The 21600-nt window shown below is 25.5% G+C and overlaps 1 protein-coding gene across 1 annotated transcript; it reads right to left on the bottom strand.

Moving 5' to 3' along the window:
* Positions 1 to 856: 856 nt before the first annotated feature.
* On the bottom strand, positions 857 to 21470 carry LOC135929180 (corticotropin-releasing factor receptor 1-like). Its single transcript, XM_065465721.1, has 11 exons — positions 21222 to 21470; positions 8100 to 8204; positions 6098 to 6237; positions 5884 to 5984; positions 4214 to 4340; positions 3930 to 4089; positions 3518 to 3648; positions 3364 to 3449; positions 3165 to 3300; positions 3066 to 3107; positions 857 to 1593 (listed from the first exon to the last, which is right to left on the bottom strand). The coding sequence occupies exons 1-11, from the start codon at positions 21283 to 21285 to the stop codon at positions 955 to 957; spliced, it is 1731 nt and encodes a 576-aa protein (XP_065321793.1). The 5' UTR covers positions 21286 to 21470; the 3' UTR covers positions 857 to 954.
* Positions 21471 to 21600: the final 130 nt, after the last annotated feature.

Here is a 21600-nt window from a genome sequence, read left to right as displayed (position 1 = left end):
GTTATAGAAAAAATTCCATTTGGCCACCCGATTTTAAAGGTTCTGGATCTAAACTCTATCGTAAAGGGGTGTTGTCTAATATCAGCCTTTGAGTTGCTAACTTTTTCCAAGGTTACGAACTAGGTTCACTGTTCCAAAAATTATAAATTATTTTTTTTAAAACATTTTTCCAACTTTAAAACACTAACCACAAACAATGATTGGGCAACCACTCACACACTGAGTATTTCGGGACCGGGGCGGGTTTGTATCCATTTTGAAAAATAGGTTATTATTAAATTTGTTGATAAAATTCTCATAAAAAAAATCCAGAAAGTCGGGAGTCACGAAAGGGCCCCCAGCTAAAAATTAAAGGCTTGAAAACCTATAATTTTTTGGCATAGCCATTTTTGGAATCAAGGTTTTAGGGAAACTTTTCATTTTTTTTTAGTGTTTGTTAAACAGCTCGTTATTGAGCCTATTTTTAAAAACAGCTAAATCAATATTTTAGCCAGAAAAATATTGCCTAAGCCTCGAGATTTCGCTAATAGATGTCCAAACCTTTGTTCCTTCTACAAACAAAATCTTCAGGGTTGCGTAATATTATTCTGGATGAAATATTGAGTTAGCCGTTTCAATTTTCCAAAAATATACTTGTCGACGAAGAGTGAAAAATGATTAGAAGATCATCAATTTGTGATATAAATTTTTATTTTTTAGAAATAATATGTTTTGATTTAAATATAATCAAAAAATAAATACAAAAAATTGATAATTTACAAAAACAAAATGATTTATTATTTCTTTAAAAAATATTTTTGATAAATTTAAACTATATAAATTTATATAATTTATTTTTAAAAAAAAATAACTGAGACATTTTTTTGTTTTGTTTTTAAAAGTTAGTACGAAAATTTATACATTTATTTGTTACACATTATTTATTTGTAGGAATAGGACATTGTATAAACCAATTTACGGTTTATCCGTATACAATAATTGATCGGACTTTGATAATTTTTTTAAATTTTTGGATTTTGGTTTAATTCGTAGGTATATTTTGGCAGGAGCTAAGGGTTCCAAAAAAGGCTTTTTTTCGTTCGACATACTCGTGGTGTAATTTTCGTCGTGGTCTTTTAAAGGACGGGCGTTTATATCGCTACTATCATTTTTACATTGGTCAATTTTGATTTGAGGAACGCACCTATAATTTTTAGCCAGCGCATTCGAGTCCCGCGAATCTAAGACAAGCTTAAAATTTAGGGGGTCTCGCTTGAACCTTGTCTTGTTTTTGAAATTACGCAAAATGTTTGGCAACTTTCCCGTCACACGGTTGGAAACGGATGAGCGAACCCAAATTTGTGATTGATTCGTTGGAGGGTACTTACCATTTACTGATAGCGTGTTAGAAATTTTCTTAGCACGATCACTTCCCTCGGTCACAGCCGTACCACGAATAGGTTCATGCAGATTCTCCGCATTCATCAGTGAACTCTCGTTTTGAGGCAACATATTATTCTGGGAATAAAGGTTGGATGTGCTTCGTTTATATTTTATGGAATGGATCTGCGATAGGCGATAGTTTTTGTATTTTTTATAGATTACTCCTTTCACCTAATAAAAAAAACAATAAAGTCAAATCAAGAAAATATTCTAAGCTTTAGATAATATATATTCACTTATTTGTTTGGTTATTCATTATTTATATTAATATATTTATCAAAGTCGACCCGATTCGGCTATTGGTCGAAAAAAAAGTGTCATTGATTTTGATTCAAGTCAAAAAACAACTTAAACTTTGGGTCGGGTTGGTCATTTCGGATCCGATTTTGGTCTAAGTCTTAACAAACGACCCAAATTTTGGATCAAATAAACGACCAAGATTTTAAGTGAGGTTTTTGGCTTCAATTCGGGCCGAGGTAGAAAAAAACCACTCGAATTTTGAGTTGGGGTCACGACTCATGACATTTTAACAACACTATTGGTTTTTTTGTCCTCAAAAAGAACTATAAGCAAACTCAATGAGTGGGACAGGAAATACCCTCTTTGCAAAATTAGTTTTTAATAGATATAATTTTGACATAAAATTATCTCTCCCCGAAACCCCTGTTTCCAAAAACAATTATTACGTGTCATTTGGAACAATAATTTAAAGAAATCACCCAAAATTCTGCAAAAAAATCGGAATAAGATTCCTCCAATAAAAATCAGAGAGAAAAGGCCAAAATATTGGCCAAACCTATGAAAAGAATCACTTTAAATAAAAATTTTAGTTAAATTCAAAACAATTTAAGTTACTACTCCTATCTTTCTAAATAGATTGACTTCGTAAATTTATAAATTTTAGACATTCTTAGATAGGTAAAAAAATTTTTAAGACCCAAAATACAAACCTTTCTCTAAGCTTAAGCCCTCACAAAGTATGTATAGTTATAATTATAAAAAAAATTTGTTTGTGTTAGAATATTTATTTCTTTCAAATAAGATATTTATAATGAAGTACTAAAATTTTATTCTATCCTAATGGAATATTTTTAAAAAAATTAGCTAATAAAGGCATTTTTTTTAAAAAAAATTAATGCAAATTTATTGTTATCATTATGCATAGCTTATTTTTGCTTAATTTAAAATATTCTTGAGATTATGGATTTCTAGTTCCTTTGACTTATAAGTTTGAAGAGTGATCAGTCTCTTTTCCAAGAAAACAGGTTAATACAACTAAATCGGAATGTTTAGGGCTAAATTACTACCTCAAGATGAAAATAGTTAATTCTAAACCCTTACCACCTCTACGACCCCTAATAAAATAAATAATATAAAATTAAATGGTTCAGGACCCAAATTAGGTTTCAGAAATTTATAATTGTTTGGTTAGACATTTTGAGACCATAGACAAAACAAAGGCTGATTTTGGGGGCAACCCATGCAAATCCAGAGAAATATAGACTCTGAGCTTGTTCGATTTCTTTTAGAAATTTGGTTTTCGATTAAGTTCCTGGTATCAAAATTTTCGCAATTCTTGAACCGGAAGTCGGGTCCTGAACCATGAAAAATTATAAACAAATATAAGAAGTTTGATTGATTACCTCGCCATTTAAGAAGCAATACAACACTGACACAAATATTCCCTAAAATAAAAAATTTATTTCGTTTTTGTTTTTTATTTAATATAATAATAATATCACTTGAGAATTTTGCAAAAGCGCGTTAACTAACAGATACATATTTTCGAGTATCTTTTGATCTTTAGGGTTAAAAAAGAATAACAAATTCGTTATTCCCAACAAAGGAAACAAAATGATGGTAGCTTTTACGGTCTTCCTTATTTGAAAAAAAAATGAAGTAAATTGATAATTATTAAATTTTTTAAAAAAATATATAAACTTCATGTTGGTTGATTCGACTAAATTGGAAGCCTTGAGTTTTAACACTAATATTCGTATTATGTTGACTAAGAAAAACAAATTTATCTAAGTAAGGGGAAAAAAAAGAAAGAAATATACGAGATAGAGAAATTGAATAATGAAAATTATTTTACCGTCAGCGCTAATATCATAGGAACTCCTATGATCCAGATGAACTGAGAAGAACTGTAATTTTTCCAACAATGGCCATGATTGGACTTGTTTATAAGTATCGCCCATAGCGCCATAAAAAAGAGAGGTAAAACTAAAATATATTTCCGTTTTTTTTAAAACATTATTTTTATTATTTATTTTATAAAGCAAATATAATATAAAACGATTGGTCTAAAATTTTTAATCTTGATAAATATTTCCGTATTTAAAGCTAAAGACTTAAAAATATAAGATAATCAAAAATTTTATGAATTTTCAGATAAATTCAAACGATAATATTCTAAGCTTGTGATTTTAATAAAGATTAGAGCTGAGCATATCTCTTTAAATATCAAATACCTATTTTAAAAAAACACATAAGACAATTATTACCCCAACCAATGCAATGGAATATCCAAAAGGGAATATTATCTGAGGTAAAAACGGATGTTACAATCCGGCTATGTAGATATAACCCTTCATTAAACATCCAAGCTATGCTGGCTAATGTTCCGTATATGTTGATACTAATAATCAGTTTACATAACCACTCCTGATATGTTTTAATATTATTATTATTTTAAAAAATCGTTATTAATTAATACTATAAGTTTATTAAAAATTGAATTGAATTATAAAAGAAAATTTAAAAAAAATCAACTTATGCTATTACGTACAATTTGTCTATACGAGATGACCCGCTTCATAACCGCTGGTTCCGCGATCGCGATAGTCATGAGGGATCTAAATATGAACGCTAAAACTAGGTGCTTATGAATCGATATTCTTATGCATCTTAACGTTCTAAATAAATAAAAAAAAATTTTTTTAGTAATTGATGTGATTAGTAGATTATTGAATAATTTTGGTTAGTCACCGACTATTTAAAAATGTCTAACTCAATATATTAGTCAGAAAAATACTAAGCAAGCCATTTGACTTATAGGTGGCAAAAAGATTTGAAAAATTTCAAGGCTTAGCCAATATTTTTCTGGCTAAAAATATTGAGTCGGCCGTTTTTAAAAATCGGCTTAAATCGAGTCATTTTACAATACTAATTTTGGTAATATAAAGTATATATGTTACTTAATGTTTATAATTGATTCGCCTAAGTTGAATATGTTTAACGTTTTACAAAATTTGCTTGAAACTTTTAGGGAAAAAAGGATTATTTTACACGTACGTTGAAATTTTTTCGGCAAAATTAGATATTAAAATAACGTGTGCTATAAATTATTGCGCCATAACTTTAAAATCGTTTATTTAATAGGGCCCTTAAAAATTTCGAAATATCTGATTTAAATATTTTCCAGCATGCGCTGAATATTTTACACTATCAATTTCAGGATAACTTCGTAAGAAAAGAAAAGAAAAGAAAAGAAAAGAAAAGAAAAGAAAAGAAAAGAAAAGAAAAGAAAAGAAAAGAAAAGAAAAGAAAAGAAAAGAAAAGAAAAGAAAAGAAAAGAAAAGAAAAGAAAAGAAAAGAAAAGAAAAGAAAAGAAAAGAAAAGAAAAGAAAAGAAAAGAAAAGAAAAGAAAAGAAAAGAAAAGAAAAGAAAAGAAAAGAAAAGAAAAGAAAAGAAAAGAAAAGAAAAGAAAAGAAAAGAAAAGAAAAGAAAAGAAAAGAAAAGAAAAGAAAAGAAAAGAAAAGAAAAGAAAAGAAAAGAAAAGAAAAGAAAAGAAAGAAAGAATCAATTTAAATTAATCCCAATTATAGGGAATTTTCTTTTGAAATATGAGAAGTCTAGATTCGTGGCTAACTTTACGTGATTGATTAATTTTAAAAAAGTATGGCAATAATAAATTTTGCACACCACATAAAAACAATTTAAAAAATGAAATCATCCTTTCACTTTAAGGAGGTTTTTATTTAAAAAAAAAATAGTTATTATAAAGATTTTGCGTCATTTTAATAAAATAATTAATATAACTGCAAAAATGTTTTTCATAAAATATGAAATTTTCGTTCAAAATTTAAAAGTTTTTTAATTAATTCATTAAAAAAAAGAAATTTAAAACCTTTTTAATTATACTTTTAGCTTACGTATTTTCAAATTTAAAAATATATCGTAAATATGATACATGATGTATTACAAATATTTCATATCTATAAATGATTGATAATAAAACCTCCAAGCGAACATCTTTACGTAAAAACTAATCTTATAAAGTGGCTATAATATCTAAATCGATTATAAAACTATTCCTTAAAGTATAATTAATCATTTACTTGATTTGTAAAATAAAAAGAGATGGTTAACTCATGAATTTTTTTACATTGCTTTAAAAAAAAATCATATAAGGATTATAATGTAATATATACGTAACATCTAACAATGAAAATAAACCTGAAATGGGTAAAAATGGCAAAGGCGATGGATAAGAAAGCCAACGAGATAATACTTCCAAAAAATGTGATATCACGTATTATTCTAGTGATACGTTGATGCTTAGTGTTGCATAAAGCATATTTTTTTTAACAAATCATTTAATTTATAATTTAAAGTATATTATTTTTAAAAATCAATTTTATTTTAAGAGGCATTTGCAAAAACATGACACCTGCTCATCATCTTTAGTTGTTTGGCAAGCACCATAAAAGGGAGATTGGGGATCTAAACAACCCAAACAAGCAGAATAATTTGTCCAACCATTTCGTGCCCACCGTCCGTCCAATTCGCAAACGCGGAACGCTCTAGCATCTATTAAATATATTCAAAAAAATTACTTTGTTAATAAAAAATATCACCAACTAATATTAAAAATTAAACTACCTATTAATTTAATAAAAAAAATATGGAAACGTTAATAATTCAATATTTAAAGGAGGGGAAATTATATTATATAGATTGAATTTGAAAAGTTTTAAAAAATGGTGCTTGGTGTTAATAGTATAATTTCAGATCCGTTAATTGAGAATATATACGCATCAGTAAAAAGAGAGGGTTAGGGATATATCATCAAGAAAATGCATGTAGAGGAGTAGTGATAGAAGATATATTAAGGAAGTGATTTGGAACTGGGCTTGGCAAATTGCTTCTTGCATATATCATCACATAAAGACTAAAGAGTGTCTAGGAAATATTGGACAGAATATTATGATGGTATTAAGGAAGTAATAGAGAAACCAACCTAGTAAAATATATCGAAAGTTATTGCGGTCAGAATAAAATCAGTGACAATTTTAAATTGGCTAAGGTGGAAGTGAAGATTAAATTCATTATTTTAAAATTTTAACTCTTGAGTCGACTCCATGCCAATGCAATAATAGAGTTACTATAAAAAATTTAGAATAAAATGAGCTTTATAAATATATTTAAGGAAGGAAGGATAAATGAAGTTGGAATTTGTATGTTCAAAATAAATGGAGAGGAAAAATGTATTAATGAGGTGGGAATAGAAAATTTTAGAGGCTTATCCTAATCCCAATAAAGATAAGAGGAGGGTGACAGAAATGAAAGATTATAGATATGAGAATCTGAAGGAATAATGCCAGAATATGATATACGGTTATAAATATCAAAGGTGGAGAAAGGATCGATTTGTGAATTATATAATGAAAGGTGGCGTTAATATTTTGAGTAGCTATTGACATAGTGTTGCCTATGGGGGTTTAATTAAATGAAAGTGATTGGTAGTGATATGAGAGCAAAAAGTTATAGGTTGATACTCTCAGAACAATGAGATCAAACTAATTAAAGCTCTATGGCCAATATGGAATAAAGGATTTGAAAGGAATTATGAATATAACAGCTGAGACTTCTAAGTGACTGAACGTTGGATGGATAGTTTAGGATTCCATTTTTTTTTTAAAGTAATAAAATTTTATTGTGACTAGCAGGGTTTTAGGTAGATGAGTCATTCATGCCTTGAAATTGAGTGTAAATAAAATCAATACCTTTTAAGGTCAATGAACTACATACAGGAGATTAATTTTGTCACAATATACATCAGAATTAGATTATTTTAAGTGGAAAAGATTAAAGAGAAATGTTTAATATATTGATTACCCCACAAAATGATTTGGTGGAACCTAAGAAAGTGAACATATCTGAAGCCTATAAAAAAAAATATATCATAACTCATCGTCATGGAGCTAGTTCATAAAAAAATGTTCATCTATAATCTGCAGTGTCACGTCATACGTTTTAATCAGTTGTATAAAAAGTATAACAATATATTGGATAACATAGCACCATGCAGAAATGGTAAGTATATAGTTGATTGGTTATACGATGGTAAAATGAGCAAAGTTATATTAGTTTTAGACCAAGAGTGCAATCTCGATATCGAAATATTGAATTTAAAATGTATAGATAGTTCCGGATAGATAAACTCCTATATTATCAAATGGGTAATTTATAATAAACAAAGAGCTAAAAATAACGGTTACTATTCACATAACCTGAAAGTGAAAAGATAGCCTCAGTGGTGCAACTCGTTCCTGGGTATGACTCAAACGCATTATTAAACATTTTATAAAAACTTTTTATATAACAAAGTCATCTTAAATTAGTGTTGTCATTTGTGAAGTATATATATTACAAAATGTAATACGCGTAACCTTTGTGAGTAAAATGCGACACTGGGCATGGCTTATAAATAGTGGTTCCGGCTGGAGTAGTTGGCCAACAATAGAAACTATCCCAGGTTGCATTGCAAAATAATCCTAAATTAAAATAATAAAAAAATATTTTAGGTTACTTCAACTGAAAATTTTAATAGTATTAAATACTATATTGCCTTTTCCCATTTAATCCCATTGATAATATCTAATGATATTTATAATCATACATTTATTTATTAACATTTTGAGAAAAACTTCTTTAATATTTGCTTAAATGAATTAAAGGGAAAAAAATAGATAAAATATGTATATATTTTTTTTAATATCAGTAATAAAATTATAAAAATTTGGATTAATATATAATTCGCGTGTTAGACAAATAAATTTTATTGTATAATTTTTTTCGTTCTCCAACAACATTTGCATTTCGAATTTCTAAGTGTATTTGAAAAAATTCATGTTAATTTAACTAGAAAATAAAAATCGTTAATCATCTTAGCGTACTTAAAACAATGAACAAAATATGATGACTAGTTTAATTGGTTAAAGTTAGTGTTGTAAAACACTTTAAAAAAAAGAAACGTGCTAGTCGTTACTTTTGAAAAAGCAAGGAAGGTGTTGCTCGCTAATCAAAAACGAGTAACCCAAAAAAAATACTTGAATAATGATGAAAAAATTTTATTTTTTTCCTAACATATAATAAAAATAATATTTTATAAAGATATTTTTAATAATAATTTTTCATTTATTTTAAACAATTGAATTTCAAAATTTTGATCTGATGAACAAGAGACCCTAGTATATTTAACACAGCTTTGGCTATGCTAAACAATCGTTTAACTGGCGCAGATGATGGAAGGGTTATATATTCATATTTAATAAATAAAAATTTCAATTGGGGGAATTTATTAAAAATATTAATAATCTTTATTTTCAAAAAAAAACAAAAAAAATCTAATAAGATCATCTCCATTCAAATCTTCATCGATTTTTAAAATCTTTATTGAAATATTTGAATTAGGGCATAATCTACGCATAGACTTAGTGCCCTTAATTTTGCTTAAAATGGTTTGTAACTGAGGGCCAGTCAGAGTTAAATCACCTTTACTTGAAGAAATAAGTTACTATTATTAACATATATTTTCATTAAAAAATAAATTATAATATTAAAAGAATATAAATTTAACCCACCTTGATTCATTCAATAATAATTAGATTAACAATCTTTAACTGTATAAAATTTAAAAATAGAAATTTGATAAATAGAATAAAAATGTTGGTTGGTTGATCTCAAATAAAAACTTGGCTTAAATTATTTATAAAATTTTAAAAAAATATATCATACAATAAAATATATTATTTTCATACTTTTTTAAGAAAAAAATTCAAATTCAAAAAAAGATTCTAGTACTCGTTACTATTTGGGGAAAAAGTAACGTATGGTATTCTTTTCCTCATAAAAGTAACTCTGTTAGTAACGAAGTTATTTAGTGGAACTAGTTATAACCTATTTTTATTATACTGATGCAGTGACATAATAATAAAATGTTATTTCGTGGAGAAGTTTAAATAGTGCTTCATGCCCTGGGTTGCCAGGAATTTTCTTGGTGAAGAAATATTTTGCAGACGGCCCTTCGGTCGGGTGAGGAGATGCCTCTTATTTGGCTCCCCTTTTTATTATTACAAACTTTAGAGATGAGCTTTTCTTATTATAGAAAAGTAAAACTATTGGTCTTATTTTAAATAAATATTTTTATTTATAAATTTGTTTCTTAAAACGACATTGATCAGCAATATTAATGGAGATGTCTTACCTTTTAAAGATAGTAATATATATAATATTGATAAAAAATTTACTTGAATTCAATAATTAAGACAATTTATCGCTTTTAACCCCAGCATAAAGAAGAAAAAAAATGTCGCGCTAGTGAAATATTGATTACACGACATATTTATCATTATATAATTTAAAAACTAACCTCTAATAGAAAGATGGAGGGTACTCAAATTTCATTAATAATTTTTTTTTCTTCTTCTAAAATTAAATTATAATAAAAAAAATGATATGAGAGTTTTTTTAAAAAAAATTACGGGAGATTAGAGAATCTACCTGAAGGGGTGAGACCTGGGCTGCGCTATTCATACCCTTGGAAGTTATAAACCTTTGAAACAAATTTAAAATAAAAAACATCGTTTGATAGAATATAAAAAAAATATTAAAGGTATTCGTAAAATATACAAATACTTTATACATTATTTTTGCACTTTGCCGAAAAAAACAAGAAAATCAATTTCAATAAAATGCGGAAAAAAAAGAGAAAAATCGATTAGCGATTTAATTAAATTAGTATTTTTTTATTATTTAATTCACATAGATCATCATAACCATAACAACTCGCGAAAATAATACTATTTAATATGAAGGACAGATTATTTTATGCGCACATAAACAAATAGGCTATTGATATATTCTATCGATAAATATCCTAGGTTTGTATATAAAAGTGTGAAAAGTTATTTTAAAATAAGGCGCTTGAATAAACTTTTAAATGATAGCAAATTTATTTAAAGCTAAAGTGAAATCGAATTTTCCTTAGAAGAACTTAATTCTTTAATAGGTGTTATAAGCCTTTCTTAAGTTATAGAAACGAAATTCATTATATGTTACCTTAGCACAATCGAAGAAGTGGGAATGAGCTCGTCTCGACACATTAAGAGATGATCAATATACTAATAGAACATTTTGATAATCGTTATGAAGAGGATGTGGTTTTTTACCTTGGTAGTTTCAATGCAACAATTAAACGAAAACCCTTTTTAACCTTAACCCATACTAAATTTATTTTTGCAAAGTTTGGAACAGGAACCAACATATCCGGAACCTAGTGTTGTTAAACGGCTAATCCAAAATTTTCGCTCAAAAAATAACACGCAAGCGTAGAAATTTCGTTATTTGGTGTCTAAACCTTTTTGCCATCTATGAGAAAATATTTTCATGGGCCTCTATTTTTTGATCAGACTAAGCCCAGGTCAGCAGTATAAAAATTTTATAAGCCCGCCCATATTTAATATTTTTAAAAAAATCCCAAGCCCATAATATTTTTCTAAAATTTTCCCATGCCAATATTCAAAATTTTAATTTAATTAAAAAATAAGCTATATATTAACAGTGTATTTAGGCCATCATTTTGTTTGCAAAAATTAAAATATGTTAGCAACTGTTTTAAAATAAACTAAAAATTTAGGGTCAGACCTATTAAGAAAAATATTCAAAAACCTAGGCCTGCTAGAAAATATAATATTAGGCCCATGCCTGGCCCCTCTTGGTATTGGCCGCGAGTCATTACGTGAAGATCTCCGGTTTTTTGGCTAAAATATTGGGTAACAATACTATCAGATCCTTCGAAACAGACTTATTCCTATCTAAAAATATACAAATATATAATAGGAAATATTGTAATTATAATAAATTCCCAAATATTGATATTTATGGCTGATCAGCTTTTATAACATATAAACCTCAATAAGGTGTCAGCACGATAATTTTTTTGGCCATATCTAAATGCGGGGTGTGATCAGTATAATAGAACAATTTTGATAATTCTTTGGGGAAAAATAAAAATTGTTATGTTTTATATCGAAATGCTTTTAAATAAAGTGGATATATATTATAAAACCTTAGTGAAATTAAATTGCCATTTTAGTAATAGTAGTTTTATAATGATAGTTAAGGTTTTTTTATATTTAAAAAAAAATACATGTTACATTAATTATATTAGAGTCGACTGTTGTGTTTAAATTAAGTTTATTTAATATTCGTTTATATTTTATCGTTTATATTTTATTAATTTAATATTCGTTTATATTTTATTAATTTAAAATTCGTTTATATTTAATTAGTTTATATTGAGGTGTAGTGTTAAATTAATTTTACACCTAAACATTAATTTATTTTTTAAATGCTTATGTATAAATGATTAATTTTTTCCGTTATTTTGGCCTCATCTTCATAATCAAGACATAAGCTTTAATTTATATGTATAATTTAAATTTTGAAGTTTAATAAGAATTTGGCTAAAGACTTGAATAAATTATATAAATTCAACACCAACTCCTTATCCAATTTCAAACATTTTAGAATAAATCTAGGCAAAGTAACCAGAGCTGTTGAAAGATATTATTCAAATGTTTCATAGATATAGATACGGAGATATCGTCTATAAATGTATCGGTATCTAGATACTTATAAAATAACGTTTTCCCTTACATTTAATTATGTAAAGTGTGCATATGTTAAATTTAGGATTCTAATTCAAATTTTGAAGTAAGCTAAAAAAAAAAAATTTTTATTAAGTTGATATATCCATATGCAAAATACATAATTAAATGATAAATATTAATTGTTGAATTTAAAATTATATATAAAAAATGTATAATTAAATGAGTATAAATAATAATTGTTAGATTTCAGTAATAGAACCATAAGCGTAACGAATGGGGGGGGGGGGGGGGGTATTTTCTCACCCCATCGGAAATTTGCCTGTTGTTAATATCATTTTAAACGAAATTTTTACCCCAAACACCCCCCCCCCATCAGTCTATTAATTTGATAGAAAAATAACTAAAATTTACTAATTTTTATAAAATAACGACTACTTTTTAAAATTTTTAATATAAAAAAGTAAAAAACCAAAAATTATTTTTATATAACACAGCCAAAGGTCTACAATAAGTGTTTAAGATCTCCAATAAAATTCGCAGATGAAAATCCAAACTAATAGCTTACCCCCCCCCCCCCCCCATATGAAAATCATGGATACGCTTACTATGAATTTAACATAATTTTTATCAATCCCTGTTTATCTGTAAAGATATATTTAGTCACGTTAAAAAGTCTTCCTACCTGGCCACTTGACAACAGATTGATTTTATGTTTTACGAATAACAACTTTATAATGAGAGAATACTTAAATATTATGTTTAAGATTTGATACTGGGAAAAAATCTAATAATTATTTGATTTTTTTTTTAGAGTCTAATTTTTACAATCAGTTGGAAACTTTAATAGTTAATCAACTGAAAATAAAATTTACCACGTTTTCGTCAATTATTCATTGCATGAATTGAAATTTAATTGGTTGGTTAATTTTTAAATAAATATATTAAATTTCAAATAATATTGTTTTTTTTTAAATATAAGATTAAAAAAAACTAAAATAAAAAATTATATCCAAAATGTGTATATAAAAATAGATGATAAATACCTTTTTAAAAATATGTCAAGACACAGATACTTTTTAAAATTGTATATAGATACTTTAACAACTCTTGAAAAAGAGATATTTTTAATTTTCATTTCGCCTTAATGAATAAAGTAAAAAAAAACATCATTTTTTTATAATTATCTAGATACAACTCTTGAAAAAGAGATATTTTTAATTTTCATTTCGCCTTAATGAATAAAGTAAAAAAAACTTCATTTTTTTATAATTTTGTTTTTTATATATTTTTTTAAAGCTCAGGTTCTATTTTTAATTGCGCTTTTTTAAGTTATGAATAATTCATGGGCGTGTTACTGTTTTTTTTTAATTTCGGACGCTGGTGATTAGTAACCGCCCACAACTATGACCAACATATAAAACAGATGCTTATTAAATAAAGTGTTCACTTTTTTTAAAAAAAAAGTTTTACTTTGAAGAACTTAATTCACTTCTCTCTCTAAGTAAATCTAAAAAAATAAGTAGGTGTGTAGATAGATGTTTGTTTTAATTATAATTTTTTTTTTCGGGGAAATTAGGAAATAATAATTGCCTTATTTTTGTTATAAATTAATTATAAATGTAATACTTATTATATACTATGAATGTATACGTATATTAATAAAACATAGATGCCTTATTTGCATTGCTAAATTATTATATTAAATTAGAGTCACATAGAGATGATTTTAAAAAACCGTCTTTTTTTCAGAGAAAAAAGCAAACAAAACAAGCGATGTTTTTTTCCTGTTTTTTAAAAAAAATTTATTATAATAGTTCTTTTGAAAAATATAATAATCTATTAATTTTAAATGTAAATTTATTAATTATCAACTTTATTCACATTTAGTTTGAAATTTTTTATTATCACAATCATTTCATAGAATTCTCATTTTTGTTAAATTGATTTTGGAGTGTTTCAAAATTTAATAATTTGCATAAATTTTTCTTCTTTTCCCGATGTTTCTTGTATAATTTTTAAATATATATTTAAATGTTTTTTTCGTCATAATAAATCTTCTTTTTTTGCAAGAAAAAAATTAAGAAAATATAGAATCAGTTATAATTGTTGATGTATTTCTTTGTAACCCCAGAGAGGAAGGAGCTAGAAAATCTAAAAAAAGTGCAATATTTTTTTCATATTTATTTAATGAGAACGATTCGCAATAATGACAAAATCTAAAGCCTCAAAAATAAAACATCCATTTAGATAATGATGATATATACACATATCAAAGAAAAATATTCCTGCTATGTCAACAAGGCCAGATTAAGATTTTAGCCACAAATAATATCATGCAAACCTCTAGATTTTGGCAAATAAATGTCCCAGGCTTGCATATTATGATTTTGGTTATGATGTTAATCGGGCCGTTATTAGAAATCGATCCGAATTCATATTAAATGATAAAAGCCTAAACCCTATTCTACCATCTATGTGTTGAGTTTGATTTTATAATATTAATTGTTAGCATATCTAGTTTCTTTATTTGTCAATAGTAGTGGGCTAGGGGCACTGCGAACAGAGCCAAGTAAGGCCATTTATAGCAATCAAATTATTATTTCTAAATTTTAAATGGTGAGGATTTATTCAAGGAATAGGACCGAATTAATCTATGATTCAAATAAAATTAGCCCAGCAATTAAGTTTTTGATTAAATAATTTCTATTTTATTATTTATTCCAAATAATTTATAATATCAGTATAAGTCCAAAACTAATATTATAAAATAATATTAGATATAAAAAAAAATTTAGTAAAAATAAGTTGGCAACTATAGGCTATAACAACTAGAAAGTTGTTCTCCTATGATCCAATTTAAATATTTTGAGAAGTCTAAATTATTTTTAAAAAATTACAAAATATTATAGACAACTTAGCTAACTACAAATAGAGATTTCATAAATTTTTTGTTACTATTTATGGATTTTATAACGGTTTTTTTATTTATAATGTCCGATGTGCCTTGGTAATTTACGTTGTATCAACTTTTATCGGATTTACCTTCTTTACAAAAAAAATCGTAGAATAAACGTGATAGATTATATAATATTATATTACTTTCATTAAATTTTAATATTTTTTTTCTACCATTAAATTGATCCTAAGCCAAAGACCATTATTATAATCATATTTTAATAATTCATTAATATTATGCTTTTTTTTAAAAAAAAAGAGTTAAATATCAAACAATTGTAATGTATACTAGTAATAATTATTTTTCACCGAAAATAAAAGAATCGACTTAAAGTCGAATTCAAAAAGTTAAGCAAATTATACGTTTATATAAATAATTAAAAATAACAGGAAATTCATATTTTGTTGTTTTGTTAGCGTTTATAGACCATTAATATTAATTTTTTTAAAAAAAAGAAGCTTTTCATTATATCTACTGTATATTATAATTACCATATTTACAATTAGTGTGCCAAGTAAACGCCTATGACCTCAAAAATAAGAGAAGAATTTAGACAAAATAGAAATTTTTAACGCAATAAATAACTCTTATTTAAGTAGTGTTGAATAAGTTTTATTTTTTTTTATAAAATATGATTTTAATTCGAAATAATATAAAATGTTGTTTGAGATAAAGGGGGGTGAGGGTGGGGGTGGGGGGGGGTAGGGGGGGGGGGGATTGACTAATACCCTAAAATATTTATTATATTTCATTCAACAATAATCATATATTTTATTCCTAAACTTTATGGGCCATCCATAATTTTTAAATGAATAAATATTTAATATGGAAGATGTGGCATAAATGGTCATGTTTGAAGTCTGGCCATTACCCTTTAACGTTTTATCTATTGGACCAGTTTCTCCCAAAATCGGTCAAAAAATGTGCATATCCTAAATCAGGGATTCGGACTTAAAAATAAATAAATGGTATCAATATTGCTTTATGTCCACCAAACCCTGAACCCGGACCCTTGAAGGGTTCACATCACTGGTTTTGTTTAATTCCGATCTCATAACCATCCCCATTCTCCGCGAAAATATTTTTTTATTTAAATATCATTTTACCCAAAAATAATATGTAATGTTAACAAAATATTAAGCTACATAGTTATTATGGTAGTTTTTTTATCGTGATAAATTTCTTTGCATATAAAATTTTATATGGTATAAAAGGCTAAGAATCTGGATCAATTCATTATCAACGATTTCGATATCTAGTGTTTCCTATTGACCTTGTCAAATAGTTTTAAGCATGGATATAGAAAAAAAATATATTAAAAAACTCGTTTTTTTTATCAAATATAGAAAAACTGGGAAAACAGCGTAAATAGAAACAAATTAGAAAAATAAATATAAAATTAAGCTTAGAAATGGAATTATAATTCTTAAAAAATAAAGATAATATTTTTAAATAAAGTCAATATAACAAGATGCGATGCGCAAGATATTATGTTTACGATCTTGAAAAGTTTTCTAACAAAATATGTGATTAAAAAAATTGCAATAAGATTGCTAGATTCTATTGTCAAGGATTGTATTAATAATGAAAAAAAAAAATTATAAATTGTTTGTTTTTACCTTAAAATAACGGTTTTTTTAATATCTAATTTTAAGTAATATTATAAATTCTTTGAAAATATTAATATTAATGTAAGCATTTTGTTATAAATAATTCCTTTAATAATTATTTATTACCATTTAAACATGAATAAATTATTGTTATATTTAAGAAATTCATAGATTTGAAATTAATTTTACAAATTATAATCGAAACATTAAATTTTGTATTTATTATACAATATAATTTAGGAAATAAAAAATAGCATTAAACTCAAATTTATTATTTTGGCAAATATTTTGCCATCAAAACAAAAGTCTCAAATAAAAAAATATTTTTGCTGCGCTAATATTGTGTCGTATTGGGATATGGAATCCAATGGGGATTTGTAAGTAATAAATTTTAAATCATCTACTGAAGATATTTTTTTTAATTTGAAAAATAAAAATCTGATTGGACCGGAAAAATATTCCAGCCATTGTGTAATGTATTCACTCTATGATATAATTTAAATTTCATGTAAATTTTTTTTTAGAAATCTTAGTAAATGATTTAACCTTGAAAGATTTAAATCCCTGTAGATTCCATACCCTAATACAGAACGAATATATTATATCAGGTTTTCCAAAATGCTCATCCATGAAAAATTCCTTTCCTGTATATTCTTACTTATTAGCTATCGATTAAATATATTTTTTTAGATCATATTATACAATTTTCTAAACGCATGTACCACCCCCTTTCTTGTTAAACAGAATTTATGATACTTTTAATATATACAAAAAATGTGTTAGGTGTTAGATAATGATTTTAATATATTTATTTTGGACATGTTAAATTAAATTAAGACATTTGCGAAAAAATAAATAATTTGTTATATAATAATTATTGATTTAGAGAAAATATTAATTAATATATTATGTAATATCTCTATATGTTGTCTCTCATCCGAATATAATTGGAAAAAAATAGTGATCTAGTTACCTAGTAACTGTAACTAGTTATAATTTTTGAGATGTAACTGACAAAAGTAACTAGTTACTTTTAAAGATATATTCAAATAATTAATTTTATTTTTAATATGTTGTGATAAATTAATTTTAAATTAAATTTATTAATTTAAAATTTTGTGAAAATGTCTGATTGTTATAATTTCCCGTTCAAATTGATTTTCTTTTCTTAAATTGTTACATTGCTGCTGGGCTTCATAATTTTATAAGCAAATTCAAGTAATTTAATAAATTTTAATATTATATTTATTTACAAATGTAGCACAATATATTTTTTTCCGTCAAGTAACAAGCACTTCATATCATACGTAATAAAAAAAAATTTAAATTTAGTATAAGGAAAAACAAAGAAAGATTATTTTAGAATTTAATATTAAATTATTAATCATTACTTACAAGAACCAAGTCTAACAAAAATATGATGTTATAGGTTTAATAATCTTTGTGATAATGACAACATCATTGCTGCAATTCTTCACCCTTTATTTAAAACTGACTGGCCTTGGATTAGGCAAGAAAGGAATAAAGCAAAAAAGGAGGAAATTTTAAATTTAATAAATACTTTAATACCTCAAAGTGAATCCCAGACGAATGAATCATGCTCAAAACCAAGATAACTTGATGTAGTTAGATTTTTTGACCTAAAGCGCCAAAATATTCTGGATAATGAACTTATAGAAAACTTTATCAAATCTAATAACAACGCTTTTTCTTTATATAACGATTTTCCAAAGTTAAAATTACTCTTTATTAAATATAATGTTGTTCTAACATCAAGTGCTCCCGTAGAGCGCTTGTTCAGTCTAGGTAAGCTCATTTTTGGAGATAAACGAGCACGTCTCCTAGATAATAACTTTGAAATTAATTTGTTGTTAAAAGCAAATAAACATTTATTAGATTCTAATTTTTATGAAAAATAAATGTTTTTTTTTTCAATGCAAATATATATTTTTATATTCGATGTTAATATTCAATTTTGCGATATTTTTTTATATAAATAAATTGTATATTATTTAAAATAACTGATTATACTTTGTTTATCCTAATTTTTTTATATTAAATAAATGCATTCAATAAATAAATAATGCGCATATGAATGATGTATAAAGTAAGTAACTAGTTACTTTTGAAAATAACTGTAACTAATAACTAGTTACTTTTGTAAAAATGTAACTAATAACTGTAACTAGTTATGTTTTTGCCAATGTAACTGTAACTAGTTATGTTTCAAAAGTAACTTTTAACATCACTAGAAAAAAACTACAAAGTAAAATTTTATTGCTTATATAATTTGTTTTCATTGACATTGAACCTAGGAATGAAGGTGAAAATAAAGTAAAAATCTAAATTTTTTTGGCTTGCGAAATAAATTGAATATTTATTTAGCTTAGCTGGGCTTGATATCTTTTACATGTTTTATTTTTAAAAAAACTTTGGCAAATAGAATAACGCAATTTTTATTGCTTGCTGAGATGTAGGTTTATGAAGAGGTTTTAATAAATTAACAAAGGGTTAAGCGTAAGCTCGTTACTTTAAAAATATTGATATGGGTACCGTTGAGAAAAGATGTAACAATTTATTATAATTACATCGAAAAATATAATCTTTATTACATATTTAATTTAATAATAAATTTAAAAACGGAAAAATAAATTGTGACAAAAAATTGATAATGAATTCTGGCAAAGGCGTAGTTTGGATATTCTTTTTAATCTTTATTTGGAAAAATAGGGAATAGGAATCATTAAATTTTTATTTAAAAAAAATAATATTTAATATTCTTTTTACTCAAATGATATATAAAGAAATTTTTATCATCCTTTAATATATTATATATTATATAATCCAATAATCAAACATTAAACACAATAAATTATAGTAAAGTTAATTTTTGCAAACCATTTTATCTCTACCAAATTAGGCTATTTTAAAATAAATTTATAATATATCACTTTAACCCTTTCATTGAATATATTATTGTTGTTTTTCCTTTAATTCTGTAAGTTTGGTGTATATATCAGTTAAATGTACATATAAATTTTTGTTTTTCGTAAATGTCATGAATCATACATTCATCTGTTTTATTCATTTGCTGATCTGACTCCTTATATGGGATAATGCTATTATCCTAAACAACCCCGATATTACTTTTATTTACAGAAAAACTGGAATGTTCCCCCAAGAGAAGACTCCGGGATTTACCTAATATAGAGATTTCTGATTCTCAGCTCTTATTTTTATAGAATTTTGCCTGCATAGATTTAAACGACCCGTCCAATCATAATTCATAATGTCGATGCTCTTGAATCATCAAATAACTTGTGCTCATTTGTGCCTATCGCTTGTTTTAATCTAACTTCTACCCCGGTATCAAAGTTCTTTTCAAAAAAAGTCTAGAGAAGCTGCCAAGCCAAAGGCAGATCAGCGCATTGAACTTCTTCTTAGTCGAAAATTAACACTTTAGTCTTGAGTTTTTTATAAAAAAAAATATAATAGCTCAAATTTGAAAGAAATTGTTAAGAATTAAAACGACTGATTGTTAAGGTTTTTTCTCCGGCATGCGCCTGCTGATTTAGCCGAATTGGCCGACATTTCTTACCTTTATATCCTTCTATTATTCCCCCATTTCCAATAATTATTATCCTCTTCTTTTCTCATCCATTCTTCCAGTTACTTAATTTCCCTCTTTTTTTTAAATTAAAATTTATTTTTATATTTCTCTTAATTGTAATTATTATTTATTACCCAACATTTTTTTGAAATATTTTTTTAATTTAATTAAATAAATTTACAATCCATCTTTCTTCTATAACAATTTATTTGTCTTGATCCTCTTTAAATTCGATATTCATTAATATTATATGATATCTTTATTAAAATTTCTCAGTTCCAATCACGACATTCTTTTTTTTCTTAAAAAAATAAAACGCATTTTATTAACTAAATCATGGCAAATTATTTTGTTATCACAATATTTATATTATTTTTAGAGGCTTATTAGCGCAGGAATTCGATATATGTCATGTTTACTAAAAAAAATTATTTATTTGATAGGACCTCTTCCAAACCATAACATATATGGTTATAAACATAAAATTTCATTTTTATTTTTTTTAAACATTTTAAATACAAAATGTTCTAAGTTAACAAGTACCATTATGAACATGTTCAATTTATTGATAATGACTTAGATTATTTCGCTGAAACTTTATAGAATTCCCATCTATAACATTTTCTACTAGTAACTTAAAACTCTAAAGCGGAAATATTTTCTATAAAAAGGGTTCGCTATTTGTAATTATAAAGTTACGAATATTTTAGAATAATTTAAACCTGTATTCGTTAGGGATTCATCGTTAACCAAGAAAGGACAATATATTTCCGGGTTCTCCATCATGGATTTTTTTTTAAAAAAAATAAAAGATTTAATCTTATAGTTAAGAATTGAGCATAATTTGGATAAAGACTAATTTTTTTTTTAAACAAATGGATAATTTTATACAAAATATAATTTATAGATTGCAAATCGATTTCTTATAAAAAATATTTATATAAAAAATATATTTTATTTATTTAAAAATTTTTTTAAAAAAAAAATTACAAGAAATAACGAAAAAGAAGAGAAATAATAAAAAATGAAAAGAAAACGTAATATTTTATCTTTAGTTGATACGCTTCCAAAAAGAAAACCATCCGATAAATAATTAGATCC

This window comes from Gordionus sp. m RMFG-2023, chromosome 4, assembly GCF_954871325.1.
Source record: "Gordionus sp. m RMFG-2023 chromosome 4, tfGorSpeb1-WG-v2, whole genome shotgun sequence".
Taxonomy (NCBI): domain Eukaryota; kingdom Metazoa; phylum Nematomorpha; class Gordioida; order Chordodea; family Parachordodidae; genus Gordionus; species Gordionus sp. m RMFG-2023.
The sequence above is the reverse complement of the archived record's forward strand: the minus strand, read 5'-3'. Positions and strand labels throughout refer to the sequence as shown.